The sequence below is a fragment of the Procambarus clarkii genome, chromosome 23 (genome assembly GCF_040958095.1).
Source record: "Procambarus clarkii isolate CNS0578487 chromosome 23, FALCON_Pclarkii_2.0, whole genome shotgun sequence".
NCBI lineage: Eukaryota > Metazoa > Arthropoda > Malacostraca > Decapoda > Cambaridae > Procambarus > Procambarus clarkii.
Genome location: NC_091172.1, coordinates 13,981,961 through 13,995,717, shown reverse-complemented (window position 1 = coordinate 13,995,717; position 13,757 = coordinate 13,981,961). Strand labels below are relative to the sequence as shown.

Sequence of the window (13,757 nt, the reverse complement as noted above, 5' to 3'; positions counted from 1 at the left end):
GACTGGTTTTAATTTTGAGTTTGATCCGACCATAGAATTTTTATTTGACTATGCTAATGACTTTACATCAGTTCCAGTTGCTACAGAATATCTAATGTTGTGCCTATCTTTGAAAATCTTTAAATTGCTGTATATAACATTAAAGAAAGTATGGTATTCTGTCCTTTTTTTTTCATACTCTGTGACTGCATCTCCTAATTAAAATCTAAATTTGATCTCATCATATAATGCATATCTGCATGGAGAGCCTGACTACTGTATGTGAATTCCTACATCTTATCCTTTGTTTTTCCTATCACATGGCTCAAAAATTTTACCCTCAGATTTTGTTTATAACAGAATAAATTGTTTTATATTGTTGTCTTAATACCAATTAAAATTAACCAGAAAAAGCACTACACTGCATAAAGAGCATCATGCAAGGAGCCTATGCTACACTTTCTAACTTCAGAATTGCTTTTAAATACATGGGTGGGGAAATACTAAAGAAATTGTTCATGACTTTTGTTAGACCAAAGCTGGAATATGCAGCTGTTGTATGGTGCCCATATCTTAAAGAAGCCCATCAACAAACCGGAAAAAGTGCAAAGATATGCAAGTAAATGGCTCCTAGAATTGAAGGACAAGAGCTATGAGGAGAGGTTAGAGGCATTAAATATGCCAAACTAGAAGATAGAGGAAAACAGGCGATATGATCACTTTGTACAAAATAGTAATGGGAATCGATAAAATTAACAAGGAAGAATTCCCGAGACCTGGAATTTCAAGAACAAGAGGTCATGGATTTAAACTAAACAAACTTGCCAAAGAAATATAAGAAAATTCACTTTCGCACACAGAGTGGTAGACAGTTGGAACAGGTTAGGTGAGAAGGTGGTGGAGGCCAAAACCGTCAGTAATTTTAATTTTAAAGGCACAGACATTGGTCTGTGCCTTATTTTGACTACAGTATATATAATGACATTATTAGTTTTTGAACAAATCATATTTTTTCCCATAACATCTTAACCAAAATACATACAATATATGATAAATATAGAGCTCTACACAAATTCTCATGTTTACCGTCAAATGCATATTAAAGGACTGCAACTAAACTCCAAGACTCCGCACAAGGAACACCAATCTCTGATGCAGTGTCCAACTGAACCAAAACAAAAAATGTCTTGAAAGTATTTTTATATAACACAATTTCTGTGGGGAGCCCCTCCGGCTCCCCACAGATATATATCAGCTATCGGACTGATATATAGGTACACTATATTAGTCTGGGACATCAATCAATGGAGTTCAGCCTACCAGTGACCCCGAGCCAGAACCTGGACCCCTCAGAGAGGCACAGGGAGCAATGGCCTATGGAAACCCCCATGTGTTTGGGAGCATTCCATGTCTGCCATTGACTGGGGTTAGGCACCCAGAAAGGTATGCATAACAAAACAGACCACACTTGGTAATAAATTGCAACCGAAAACTGAACAGAGGCAGAACTCCCACAAACCTAAAGAAACAAGCAAATGTCGTACACTGCCGCCGCACCGCTTGTCTGCACAGCACTCCCCTCCCCAGGAGGAGTGCCACTGCCACTCAGCATGCCAACTTAGTGGTTCGTTATGGTGAACATGAATGTAGATACTTATATATAACGTCTGTATATTGTGAATAAAAGCAAAAACAATATGGTTGGAGGAGAATGTGGGCGAGTGAGAGTTGAGGGAGTGAGTGGCAGTGAGTGGCTGACTGGTGTGTGGCGGTCACTCTTTGTTGCTTTTTGACTCATAATAGCAACTTAGTGGTTCGTTATAGTGAAAAAAACATGCAGATACTTATATATAACCTGTGTATATAGTGTAATAACCGACAAAGTATTTGTTCACTGCTTGATGTACATAATAATTGAATCAACAATATGCACACCATTTTTTTTAGTACAGTGATGATTCACTCATTTTATTATATAAATATATCACAGTACACACTATTGAATAATATTACAGCAAAAAAACTATGAAAAATCAATCAGAGACATTAAAATAATTAGGTAATTATCTCTTTGTGGCCACTCCTGCCTGACAGCTGGCGAGCAACAGACCTGCCTGGGACCGCTGGCGAGCAACAGACCGCAGCAGGCGCTGACTCAGCGTGCGCCTGGGCTGCACACTGAGTCAGCGCCTGTTTTTCTGGGGGGAGCCCCGTCGGCTCCCCGGAGCTATCCCAGGCTGATATGCTAATGTCAGACTTTGGCATCAGTCATGTGTATGGAGTTCTTAGGCCTACCGGGGACCACGGCCAGAACCGGGCCCCCTCAGAGAGGCAAGGGGAGCAATGGCCTATAGAAGCCCCTGTGTAGTTGGAAGCATTCTATGTCTGCCATCGACCGGAACAGGCACCCAGAAAGGTAAGCGCCCCAAAACAAACCCCTATTCTGGTTAAAATTGCTACCTAATACCGAACTAGTGGATAGAACTCCCCAACCGAAAACAAGCAAATTAGTGTGACGTCACACACTGCCGCGCCGCTGTCTGCGCAGCTCCCCCCTCCCCGGGAGGGGGAAGGGGGAGCCCCAGACCCCCCGCGCCGGCTACCCACACCTCAGTTCTTAAGGCTGATGCTATAGGCGATGGTCGTGTGCTCTGGCTCCGGTGTCGCTACTGCACTGTGCTTTGAGTGTGGTGTTAGTTTTGTGGGTGCGAGAGCCAGGAGTTATCTTCAGTACTCGGGCTGCATGCGCCTAGGGCTGCCTTCCCTAGGTGCCCTGTAAGTACTGCCCTTGGGGCTTGGGGCCACCTTCCACAGGCTCCTCGGGGTCTGCCTCTGCTGGTCCGTTTTACCTTTCGGTTTTTCGGCCGCCTGTTGGGCTCTTGGGTGTTCTGTTCTCCCTTGTTACCGGCAGGTAAGAGGCAGTTTGCGCTGGTAGGGGCGCAGGGTGCTGCTCAGCTTGTAATTCCCGACATCGCGGCCGGCTCTGTTCCTTGGGGTTCGCTGTCCTCTTGCGGGGTTTTGTTTTTCTTTTTGTTTTTGCCTGGTGGGGGGTTCTGTCATTTTATTCAGTTTGTTTTTGCCCTTCCACTGTTCTCCTCGGTGGCGCCCCCTGCTAGGTCCCCGTGAGTGTACACGTCCCTGGGGTTCAGCTTTAGAAGTTTGCTTGGTAGTTTTGGGCGCCGGTTTGCAGCACCCTGCCTGGGACTACCTGAGCGCGAGTCCTCTTAAAGTAAACGCTCAGGACCCTGGGAATCCCCTAGGGGGCGCGTGGGTCCGATGGATGTGACCCCGGGGTCCCCACTCGCTGTGTGCGAGTTTGAGGGTTGCTCGGTCCCCTTGTCTCAGGGTGACCCTCATTGTTTTTGCCTCTGCCACGCTGCCTGTTGGGTCGGTGATACTTTCGACCCTGAGTCCTGTGAGTGTTGCTGCTTGCTTGTGACTCAATTTACCCAATCCTCTGATGATTCTCTTCGGGTACAGGCGGCACGTGCGTTGCAGTCTAGGTTTCGTCTGTTGCAACGCGCTCGGTTGGTTGCTTCCCCGGATGCCCCGGGGCTGCCCCGCTTTGCTTTTCGAGACCCGGACTTGGGGGTGGGGGTCGCTTCGATCCTGGTTCAGTCCGCACCTCCTCGTCCTTCCCCTTCTGTTCGTTCTGGTCCCCCGCCCCTGCTTCCGGCCCCGAAGCGTCTGAGGGTTTCGGGGTCGGAGCAGGGGTTACTTGATCTCGAGACTCGGGCAGCTTCGGGGGTTGCCCCTTCCGGGGGGGCGGCAGAGGCATTCGAGTCTTGTCTCCCGGCCGAAGCTTCAGGGTCTGACCAGTGGGCCCCCCTTCCTCCAGCTTTTCCGGCTGCTCCGTCCTTGTCTTGTGGGGTCGGGGCTTGGGGAGAGGACTCGGCCTCGGGTCCTGTGGTGACGGACCTAGAGGCTGGGGAGGGGCTGACTTGGGGGCCTTGGGCCCCGCTGGACCCCGCCTGGGTTTTTCTTCCCACTGAGCGGGGCTTATTGTTACAAGGAGTGGGGTTTTCTTTCCCCCCCTCTGCGTACGAGTTGGATTTGGTGTCGGCCCCTCCCCGGGTACGGTTCCGTGTTCCCCCGGGTACGTCGGTTCCGTCCTTCCGGAGGTTTTCGGCTTATCGCATCCAACCTGGTGTGGTGCGAGCGGCCTTTGCAGCTTACCTCCTGTGTGACCCGGATTATGCCTCGGAAATGGATCCGTCCACGTTCAGGTTTGGGACTTCGTTCCCTTTCTGGCTCCGTTACGAGGTTCCGGAGTCATCCTGGCTAGCAGACTGCCCCTTGTTTGGTCTGGATTCCTGGCATTCCTTCTGTCGTTCCCGCACGCTGGAGTGGCGGGAAGCTTCCACGGTGCTTCAGGTTTTCCTGGGGGGTGACCTTGAGTACCTGAATGAGTGCTTGTTTGCCCCTGCCCTTCCCCGCGATGTGGGCGTTATTCGGCTCCATGTGCAGGTTCCCTCCCTTTCGGCGGCGCTCGTGGCGGAGGACTTGCGCGCTCGGGGCCTTTTGTGTTCGGCCTTGCGGTTTTTTTCCCTCCTGGAGCTGTCTTCGGATTGGCTCGTGGAGGATGTGGGGACGCTTGGGTCCGTCCCGGGGTCCGGCACCTTGTCCTCGGCTGCGCGTTCGTCGGCTGCCTTGTTGAAGCTGTTCACGCCGATTTTGCGGGATCCGGTTTCACTGTTCTATGCTTCCCGTCTCGCGTGTCGGCAGGCGGTGCTGGGTTCCTCCGTGGAATCTGCTTGGGCTCTGGCTCTTAGGCGTTCTTCACCTTTTTGTCCTCTCCTGTTTGGGGAGTCGGCCGTGGCGCAGTTTATTCAGGCTGCGTCGGCGGCTTGTCGTCCGATGTCGGACTTGTTGGTTTTCCGGGGGTCCCGGGGTGGGTCTTCCCGGAAAGGTCGTGCCAGGGCTCGGGGTTCCTCTCGTCGTGGTAGGCCTCTGGTGTCAGGTTTGGGGTTGGCTCCTCCTGCGGACCCTCCCTCGTCTGGTCGGCGCGGTGTTCGCGCTGTGCGGGGTTCTGGGTCTCGTAAGGGTCGCCGGCCCTTTCGCGGTTTGCCCCTTTGACGGGGCGATGGGGGGGCGGCTTGCGCTGTTCGCCCGCGCCTGGTCCCACGATTCGTGGGCCTTTCGGGTCGTGTCTCGCGGCCTGCGGTGGCGTTGGGTGGCCCCTCCCCCCTTTGGGGGGTCGGGGCTGGCGGGGCAGGCTTCTTCCCCTGCGCTCTGTCGAGTCGTCTTGGAGTGGGTACGCTTGGGCGTCGTCGAACCGACGTCGTCCCTCAGATGGGTTTCCCGTCTGTTTCCGGTTCCGAAACGGGACTGCGCGGACCTGCGGTTCATTCTGGACTTGTCCCGTCTGAACCCCTGGGTTCATTGCCCTTCCTTTCGGATGACTACGCTGTCTCAGGTTCGGCTCCTCTTGGAGCCGGGTGCTTGGATGGTGTCCCTGGACCTCCGGGACGCTTATTGGCATGTCCCGATTCATCCGCGGTTCAGGGACTGGCTCGGTTTTGTAGTGGGGCGTCTGAGTTACCGCTTTCGTTGTCTCCCGTTCGGGTTGAACCTGGCACCTCGCGTGTTCACACGCCTTACACGGGTTGTGGTGGCTCGTTTGCGTCTCCTAGGTGTTCGGGTGTTGGCCTACCTCGACGACTGGCTGGTTTGGGCTCCCAGCCAGTCCGCTTGCTTGCTAGCCAGGGATTTGGTTCTTTCCCAGCTCGCCGGGTTCGGGTTCTTGGTGAACTGGAGGAAGTCCCATCTGGTTCCCTCTCAGGTTCGGACTTGGCTGGGTCTCGTGTGGGACTCTCGGACCGCCTCCTTGTCTCTCCCTCCGGAGTCTCTCCTGCGGCTGCGGTCCCGCCTTCGTCTGTTTCTGGAGGGCCCTCGGGTCACCCGGCGGTTGCTCGAGGGGCTGTGCGGGAGCCTGAACTTCGCGATGGTGGTCTACCCGCCGGGTCGGGTTTGGCTTCGACGGCTGTTCTGGTTCCTTCGGGGTTCTCCCTTCCGCCTCTCTCGCGATCGCAGAGTTCGACCCCCGGGGGACTTGCGTCGGTTGCTGCGTCACCGGCTTCCTCTTCGGGTTTTTCGGGGTTCAGTGCCTTGGCGCCTACCCGAGCCCTCGCTCGATGTGTACACGGATGCGTCGTCTCTCGGCTGGGGTTTTGTGACCAGTGCTCACCAGGCCGGCCAGGGGCGTTGGGATCCGTCCTTCCGTCGAGCTCACAGTACGGTGCGGGAGTTCGCGGCAGTGTGGTTTGCTCTGGGGAGGATTCGGGTGGCCCGCGGATCGACGATTCGGCTCCATTCGGACTGCTCTCCGGTGGTTCATTGCCTGAACCGCGGGGGTTCGATGCGGTCCTTGTCTCTTTGGGGTTGGTCGCTTCGGGTGACTCGTCTGCTGAGTTCTCGGGGTTTGGCTCTCCTGGCGGTTCACGTACGGGGCGTGTCCAACGTCTTGGCCGACGCCCTGTCTCGCTTCGTTCCCCTCTCCACGGAGTGGACGGTCGACGACGAGTCCTTCCGTTGGCTTTGCCAGACGTTCGGGCGCCCCGAGGTGGACCTCTTCGCGTCGGCGTGGTCGCGGCGTCTTCCCGTTTATGCGGCGCCCTTCCCCGATTGCGAGGCCGTCGGGATCGATGCCTTTCGGCTCGACTGGTCGAGGTGGGGGTTCCTGTACCTCTTTCCCCCAGTTCGGCTGTTGCTCCAGGTCCTGACTCGCTTAGAGACTTACCAGGGGAGAGTTGTCCTTCTGGCCCCTTGGTGGCCGGCCCAGCCTTGGTTTCAGGCGCTGGTTGCTCGGTGTCCGAACCCGAGGGTTTTCCCGCGGCTCCGCCTCTTTCAGCAGATCGGGCCGGTACGTCACGTAGCTGGTTCGATCTTCTCCTCGAGTCTTCGCGTATGGTTTTTTTGACTCGAGTCTATCATCAGCTCTATGGTGATCAGGTGGCCTCCTTGTTGGTGTCCCACCTGAGGGCTTCTTCTCGGCGGCAGTATGAAGTTTCCTGGCGGTCCTTCCGTTTCTTTTTGCGTCTTCGTCGTGTTAGCTCCTTGTCTGTTCGGGTGGTCTTGTCCTTCCTCTCGTGGTTGTTTCAGGACCGTCATCTTATGCCTAACACTGTCGCTTCGTATCGTGCGGCGCTGGCGGAGCCGCTTCAGCTTGCTTTCGGTATCGATGTTACGTCTGCGCCGTTTCGCAAGCTGTCTCGTGCATTGTTTCACCTCCGGCCTGCTCATGCGTCGCCTGAGCCGTCCTGGTCTTTGGACAGAGTGCTCGCTTTCCTTTCATCTCCTCGTTTCGTTGTGGCCCCTTCGGTCCAGGATTGTTTTTCCAAGGCACTTTTCTTGTTGGCTTTGGCCTCTGGGGGTCGGGTAGGGGAGCTTCATGCTCTCCTCCGGCGCAGGGGTTTCTGCTCTTTTGGTCGTGGTGATAGTTTTGTTCGTTTGCAGCCGTCTCCTTCTTTTCTGGCGAAGAATGAGACTGCTGCGTTCCGGAGGGGTCCATGGGTGGTTGATGCTTGGTTGGTCAGGCCGGGGGTGCATCATGTTTTGTGTCCGGTTGCGGCGCTTCGCCGTTATTTGCGCGCCACAGCTTCTGTGTCCGGGGACGCGCTGTGGGTTGATCCGGTTTCCCTTCTTCCCTGTTCGCGGGTTCGGGTCTCTCAGGTCGTCCGCAGGGTTATTAGGTCTAGCCAGCCTGCGGTCTATCCCCGTGCCCATGACGTTCGTAAGTTTGCGGCTCTTGCTGCCGTCTTTGGGAATATGTCTTGGTCTGATATTCGGGCGCGGGGATTTTGGCGGTCGAGCAGGGTCCTGGCTGCTCGTTACCTTGTGAATGTCCCTGGCCCTCGTCGGGCCTGTGTTGCTTTGGGTCGGCGGTTGCAGCCAGTTGTCTCGGCTTCGAGTTGAGGGGTGAGCGACGACCGCCTCCCGGGTAAGTCCCTCTTTTTCTGTCTGTGGGTAGTTAGCTCCGGGGAGCCGACGGGGCTCCCCCCAGAAAACCAGCGTTGAATGTAATGAAACGCCATTTTCTGGGTGAGTCCCGGAGGCTCCCCGGCATCCCTCCCTCCCTCCGGTCGGCGGTTTTTCGCGTTTTTGACATCCAGCCTCAAGAACTGAGGTGTGGGTAGCCGGCGCGGGGGGTCTGGGGCTCCCCCTTCCCCCTCCCGGGGAGGGGGGAGCTGCGCAGACAGCGGCGCGGCAGTGTGTGACGTCACACTAATTTGCTTGTTTTCGGTTGGGGAGTTCTATCCACTAGTTCGGTATTAGGTAGCAATTTTAACCAGAATAGGGGTTTGTTTTGGGGCGCTTACCTTTCTGGGTGCCTGTTCCGGTCGATGGCAGACATAGAATGCTTCCAACTACACAGGGGCTTCTATAGGCCATTGCTCCCCTTGCCTCTCTGAGGGGGCCCGGTTCTGGCCGTGGTCCCCGGTAGGCCTAAGAACTCCATACACATGACTGATGCCAAAGTCTGACATTAGCATATCAGCCTGGGATAGCTCCGGGGAGCCTCCGGGACTCACCCAGAAAATGGCGTTTCATTACATTCAACGCTGGTTTTTTGCCAGACTTCCCCACCCTATAGCGGGCAATATATGCCACTTACGATTTTTTTTATTATTTTTCCCATGATCAGAGAACACAAATTAACAGGTTTAGAAGAAGAAATAATTTTCTGGGGGGAGCCCCTACGGCTCCCGGAGCTATCCATGGCTGATATGGATACCCTAACTATTTTGCATCAGTCGATGTGGGTGGAGTTCTAGGCCTACCGGGGACCATGAGCCAGAACCTGGCCCCCTCACAGAGGCATGGGGAGCAATGGCCCATAGAAATGCACATGTGATCTGGAGCATTCTATATCTGCCATCAACCGGAACAGGCACCCTGAAAGGTAAGCGCCACAAAAAACCCTATTCTGGTTAACAACGAAAATTGACAAACGAGTGGACAGAACTCCCCAAGAAAAACAAACAAGCATGATGTCACACATGTTTGTTTCCAACGTTGATGATGTTTCCAACAAACTGGAAAAGGTGCAAAGACATGCTACTAAGTGGCTCCCAGAACTGAAGGGCAAGAGCTACGAGGGGAGGTTAGAGGCATTAAATATGCCAAAACTAGAAGACAGAAGAAAAAGAGGTGATATGATCACTACGTACAAAATAGTAACAGGAATTGATAAAATCGATAGGGAAGATTTCCTGAGACCTGGAACTTTAAGAACAAGAGGTCATAGATTTAAACTAGCTAGACACAGATGCCGAAGAAATATAAGAAAATTCACTTTCACAAACAGAGTGGTAGACAGTTGGAACAAGTTAAGTGAGAAGGTGGTGGAGGCCAAGACCGTCAGTAGTTTCAAAGCGTTATATGACAATGAGTGCTGGGAAGACGGGACACCACGAGCATAGCTCTCATCCTGTAACTACACTTAGGTAATTACACAAGCCGCATTGCATGTCTGCGCAGTTCCCCCCTCCCCAGGAGGGGGATGGGGAAGCCCCAGACCCCCGCGCCGGTGATCCCCGCCCCAGTTCCTCGGCTGATGGGATAGTGCATGGTCGTGTGGCTCCAGCTCCGGTTTTGTCTCAGTGCTGTGACTTGTTTTCAGTGCTGCTCTTACAGTGGTCGTGTGAGCTGGGAGTAGTATTCTCAGGTACTCGGGCTGTGCTTAGGGTCACCTTTCCTGAGTGCCCTGTAAGTACCACCCTTGGAGCTTGGGGTTGCCTTCCACAAGTCACCTTGGGTCTACCTCTGTTGGCTTTTCGCTGCTTGGCGTTTGGCCACCCCGAGTGTTTGGGGTTTTTTCTCCCTTGTTTACCCTGGGGTAAGTGGTAGTTATAGCACTGGTGGGGCGCAGGGTACTGCATAGCTAGTTTTCACCTGTAACAGCAGCCAGCTCTGTTCCCTCTTGAGTACGTTGTCTTCTTGTGTGTTTTTTTTCTTTTTCTTTTTGCCTGGTGGGGGGGGTCTGCCATGTGTTCTCCCACCCTCCTTATATTAAGGTCGTTTTGTGTGGTGGCACCCTCTGCTTCACCCTCGTGAGTGGACACGTCACATGGGTTCAGCTTTTAGCAGTTTGTTTGGTAGTTTGGGGCGCCGATTAGCAGTGCCCTGCCTGGGATAACCCTTAGCAGACCCAGTCTAGGGGCCCTGGGAAACCCCCCGGGAGCTTTCGGGTTCGATAGTGGAGATCCTTGCGTCCCCTCTCGCTTTGTGCGAGTTGAGGGTTGCTCTGTCCCTTTGTCTCAGGGTGACTCTCCTTGTTTTTGCCTCCGTCATGCTGCCTGTTAGGTCGGTGACACATTTGACCCCGAGTCCTGCGAGCTTTGTTGCTTGTTCGTGACTCAATTCACCCAGTCTGCTGATGAATTCCCTTGGGTGCAGGCAGCTCGCACATTGCAGGTTAGGTTGTTGCAACGCGCTCGGGTTGTCGCTTCCCCGGACGCCTCGAGGCTGCCCCGTTTTGTGTAGGGACCCAGACTTGGGGGTTTTGGTCGCTTAGGCCTTGGTTCCGTCCACGCCCCCTTGTTTTTCCCTTTCGGTGGTTCATTTTGTTCCCCTCCTCCTGCTTCCGGCCCCAAAGCATCTGAAGGCTTCGGGGTTGGGGCAGGGTTAGAGGTTTCTGAGACTTGAGCAGTTTCGGGGGTTGCCCTGTCCGGGGTAGCTGCGGAGGCATTCGAGTCTGTTCCTCCAGCCGAAGCTCCGGGGTCTGACCAGTGGGCCCCTTCTCTTCCAGCTCTCTCGGCTGCCCCGGCTTTTTCTTGTAAGACTGGGGCTTTAGAGGTCGACTCAGCCCCGGGGCCTGGTGTAGAGGTGATATGAAGTATCATAGACCCCACTCAACCAATTAAGTAAGTGAGAAATTTTTAAAGAATTCTGATAGAGAGATCTATGGGTGCTTCTAGACAGAAAACTATCATCTGAGGACCATATTAAGAACATTGTGCAAGGAGCCTATGCTACACTTTCTAACTTCAAAATTGCTTTTAAATACATGATGGAGAAATACTAAAGAAATTGTTCGTGACTTTTGTTAGATCATAACTAGAATATGCAGTGGTTGTATGGTGCCCATCACATCAACATCAACAAACTGGAAATGTGCAAACTGTTGATGTGCTTCACATCAACAAGCACATCAACAAACTGGAAAATGTGCAAAAAACATGCCACTAAGTAGCTCCCAGAACTGAAGGGCACGAGCTACGAGGAGAGGTTAGAGGCATTAACCCTTGTGTGGCTCCAGGCTATTTAGCATTTGTCACCCACAGGCGCATACCAAAAACAGCATTGAATGTAATGAAACGCCATTTTCTGAGCGAGTCCCGGAGGCTCCCCAAAGCTATCCATGGCTGATATGGATACCCTAACTATTTTGCATCAGTCGATGTGGGTGGAGTTCTAGGCCTACTGGGGACCACGAGCCAGAACCTGGCCCCCTCACAGAGGCACGGGGAGCAATGGCCCATAGAAATGCACATGTGATTTGAAGCATTCTATCTGATTTTGGAGCATTCGACCAGGACAGCCTGCCAGGACAGGAGGTGATATGATCACTATGTACAAAATAGTAACAGGAATTGATAAAATTGGTAGGGAAGATTTCCTGAGACATGGAACTTCAAGAACAAGAGGTCATAGGTTTAAACTAGCTAAACAAAGATGTTGAAGAAATATAAGAAAATTCACTTTCGCAAACAGAGTGGTAGACGGTTGGAACAAGTTAGGTTAGAAGGTGGTGGAGGCCAAGACCGTCAGTAGTTTTAAAGCATTATATGACAGAGTGCTGGGAAGACGGGACACCACGAGCGTAGCTCTCACCCTGTAACTACACTTAGGTAATTACTTGTATATTATTCAATAAGGACAGACTACTTGAAATGGCAGACACATACGGAATCAGACACAGGTGGAAACAAAGTACAGTACTAGTGAATCACAGGAATGTTAGAAACAACTTTGTTAGTAACAGTGTAGTGAAGAGTGGGAGTTAAGAAGTGAGAGAAGTGGTGCAGACAAGAATCCACAGATACAAGGTACAATGTACACAACACAGTTCACCAACAGATTTTAAAACCAATCTAACCATACCCAGCCCAACCCAACCAACCCTAACCTAAGCTAATACATCCTAACCTAACAATATATACAGCTTTGATAATCAGAAAACAAGCTTTGTTGAAATTTCTTGTGCACAATTTGACCATACCCTGCCTCCATACATAAATCAAAATGTAGATATGACAGAACCCAAATAGTACAACAATTTGTGCCCCAGTCAGTTGAAGGTTGAGTGATGGCACCCAAGAGCTGAAGCTCAGTCCCTGCAAGCACAGGTAGGTGAGTGCATACATCAGTCAACATCACACATTAACCATATGCAAATAAAATGGGACTGAAGGAAAAAAATACAGTATATGACTAACAAAATTTTAGAAACAAGATATACGGTATTATTAGAATTTGTGTACAATTAACTTCTGAAATTTGTATAGAGATTTTTGTATCTGCTTTTGTTAATACTCTACATTTACTTAAACTTTAATGTGTGCACTTAAGGCAACATTAAATGAAACTATCATTTGAGCAGGGTATACATTTGTTACAAACAATTCATAATAAAAGTATTTGCATTCTTAATATTATATTCCTTATACTTTCTTCACAGACTCACCTGTAGTATTCAGAAGAACCAGCATTGAGGTTGTCTATGAAGTGTTTTTTTGGAGGACCAGCCACCTTGGCCAAGATGACAACATTTCTGCAGTGAGAAGCTGCCTGTGTTGCCATAGAATACTGTACATTCATTCCAAGAGCAGTCTTCCTTGCCAGTAATGTCATAAATTATCAGCTTTTTTAATACTGTACAATATTTCCAGATGTCAAATTTTTGCTGTAGTATCAGATTTAAATATACCGGGTATTTATATACATATTTTGATTTTTACTTAATTAATAATAATGTTTCTCTTCATCTCAATTTTATAAATGTAATATTATTTTTTTTACTTCACACACACACAGTTATAAGAGATTTCACTTTGGCCTTTAAGGTTTTACGTTCAGTTCAGGATGTTAATGATTTATTTTATCACGGACATGAAATCTGTGTATACATATACTCTAGGCTTGTATCAATATCCTCCACAAGATCGAACTACTGACCCTTCTCAGGGTGCAATCCCATAACAGTTGCCTATCTCCCGGGTACCTATTTACTGGTAGGTGAACAGAGGCATTAGGTAAAACATAACATGCCTAATTATTTCTTTCCCGGCTTGAGATTGAACCTAGGATCTTCAACTGTTAGTCGAGAATATGGCCACTGTGCTATCAAGTCCCTAGGTGTAAAGTGGGGCTGTTAAAATTTATTAATTGCAATCTCATATAATACTCATTTCTAGGAAAGACCTCTAAATATCTCCCTGAGCTTATCACTGATATCACTAAGCCTTTGCCCAACACTCTAGGCTTGTCAGATTGCATTTTGTTGACTACTGAGAGCCAGGTCCAGACTGCTTTCACTAGAACATAAGAACAAAGTTTACTGCAGAAGACCTATTGGCCCATACGAGGCAGCTCCTATTTATAACCACCCAATCCCACTCATATACATGTCCTACCTACGCTTGAAACAATTGAGGGGCCCCACCTCCACCACGTTACACAGTAATTGGTTCCACAAATCAACACCCCTGTTACCAAACCAGTATTTACCCAAGTCTTTTCTAAATCTAAACTTATTAAATTTATACCCATTGTTT

At 50.9% G+C, this 13,757-nt stretch overlaps 1 protein-coding gene across 1 annotated transcript in view; it reads left to right on the top strand.

The window, feature by feature from the left end:
* PIP5K59B (Phosphatidylinositol 4-phosphate 5-kinase 59B) overlaps window positions 1-12,928 on the top strand; it is a 311,973-nt gene extending 299,045 nt beyond the window's left edge. Inside the window, exon 24 of the mRNA XM_069329652.1 lies at window positions 12,662-12,928. Coding sequence (XP_069185753.1) covers window positions 12,662-12,673 — 12 coding nt within the window. The 3' untranslated portion in view covers window positions 12,674-12,928. The remainder of the gene's footprint in view (window positions 1-12,661) is intronic.
* Window positions 12,929-13,757: the final 829 nt, after the last annotated feature.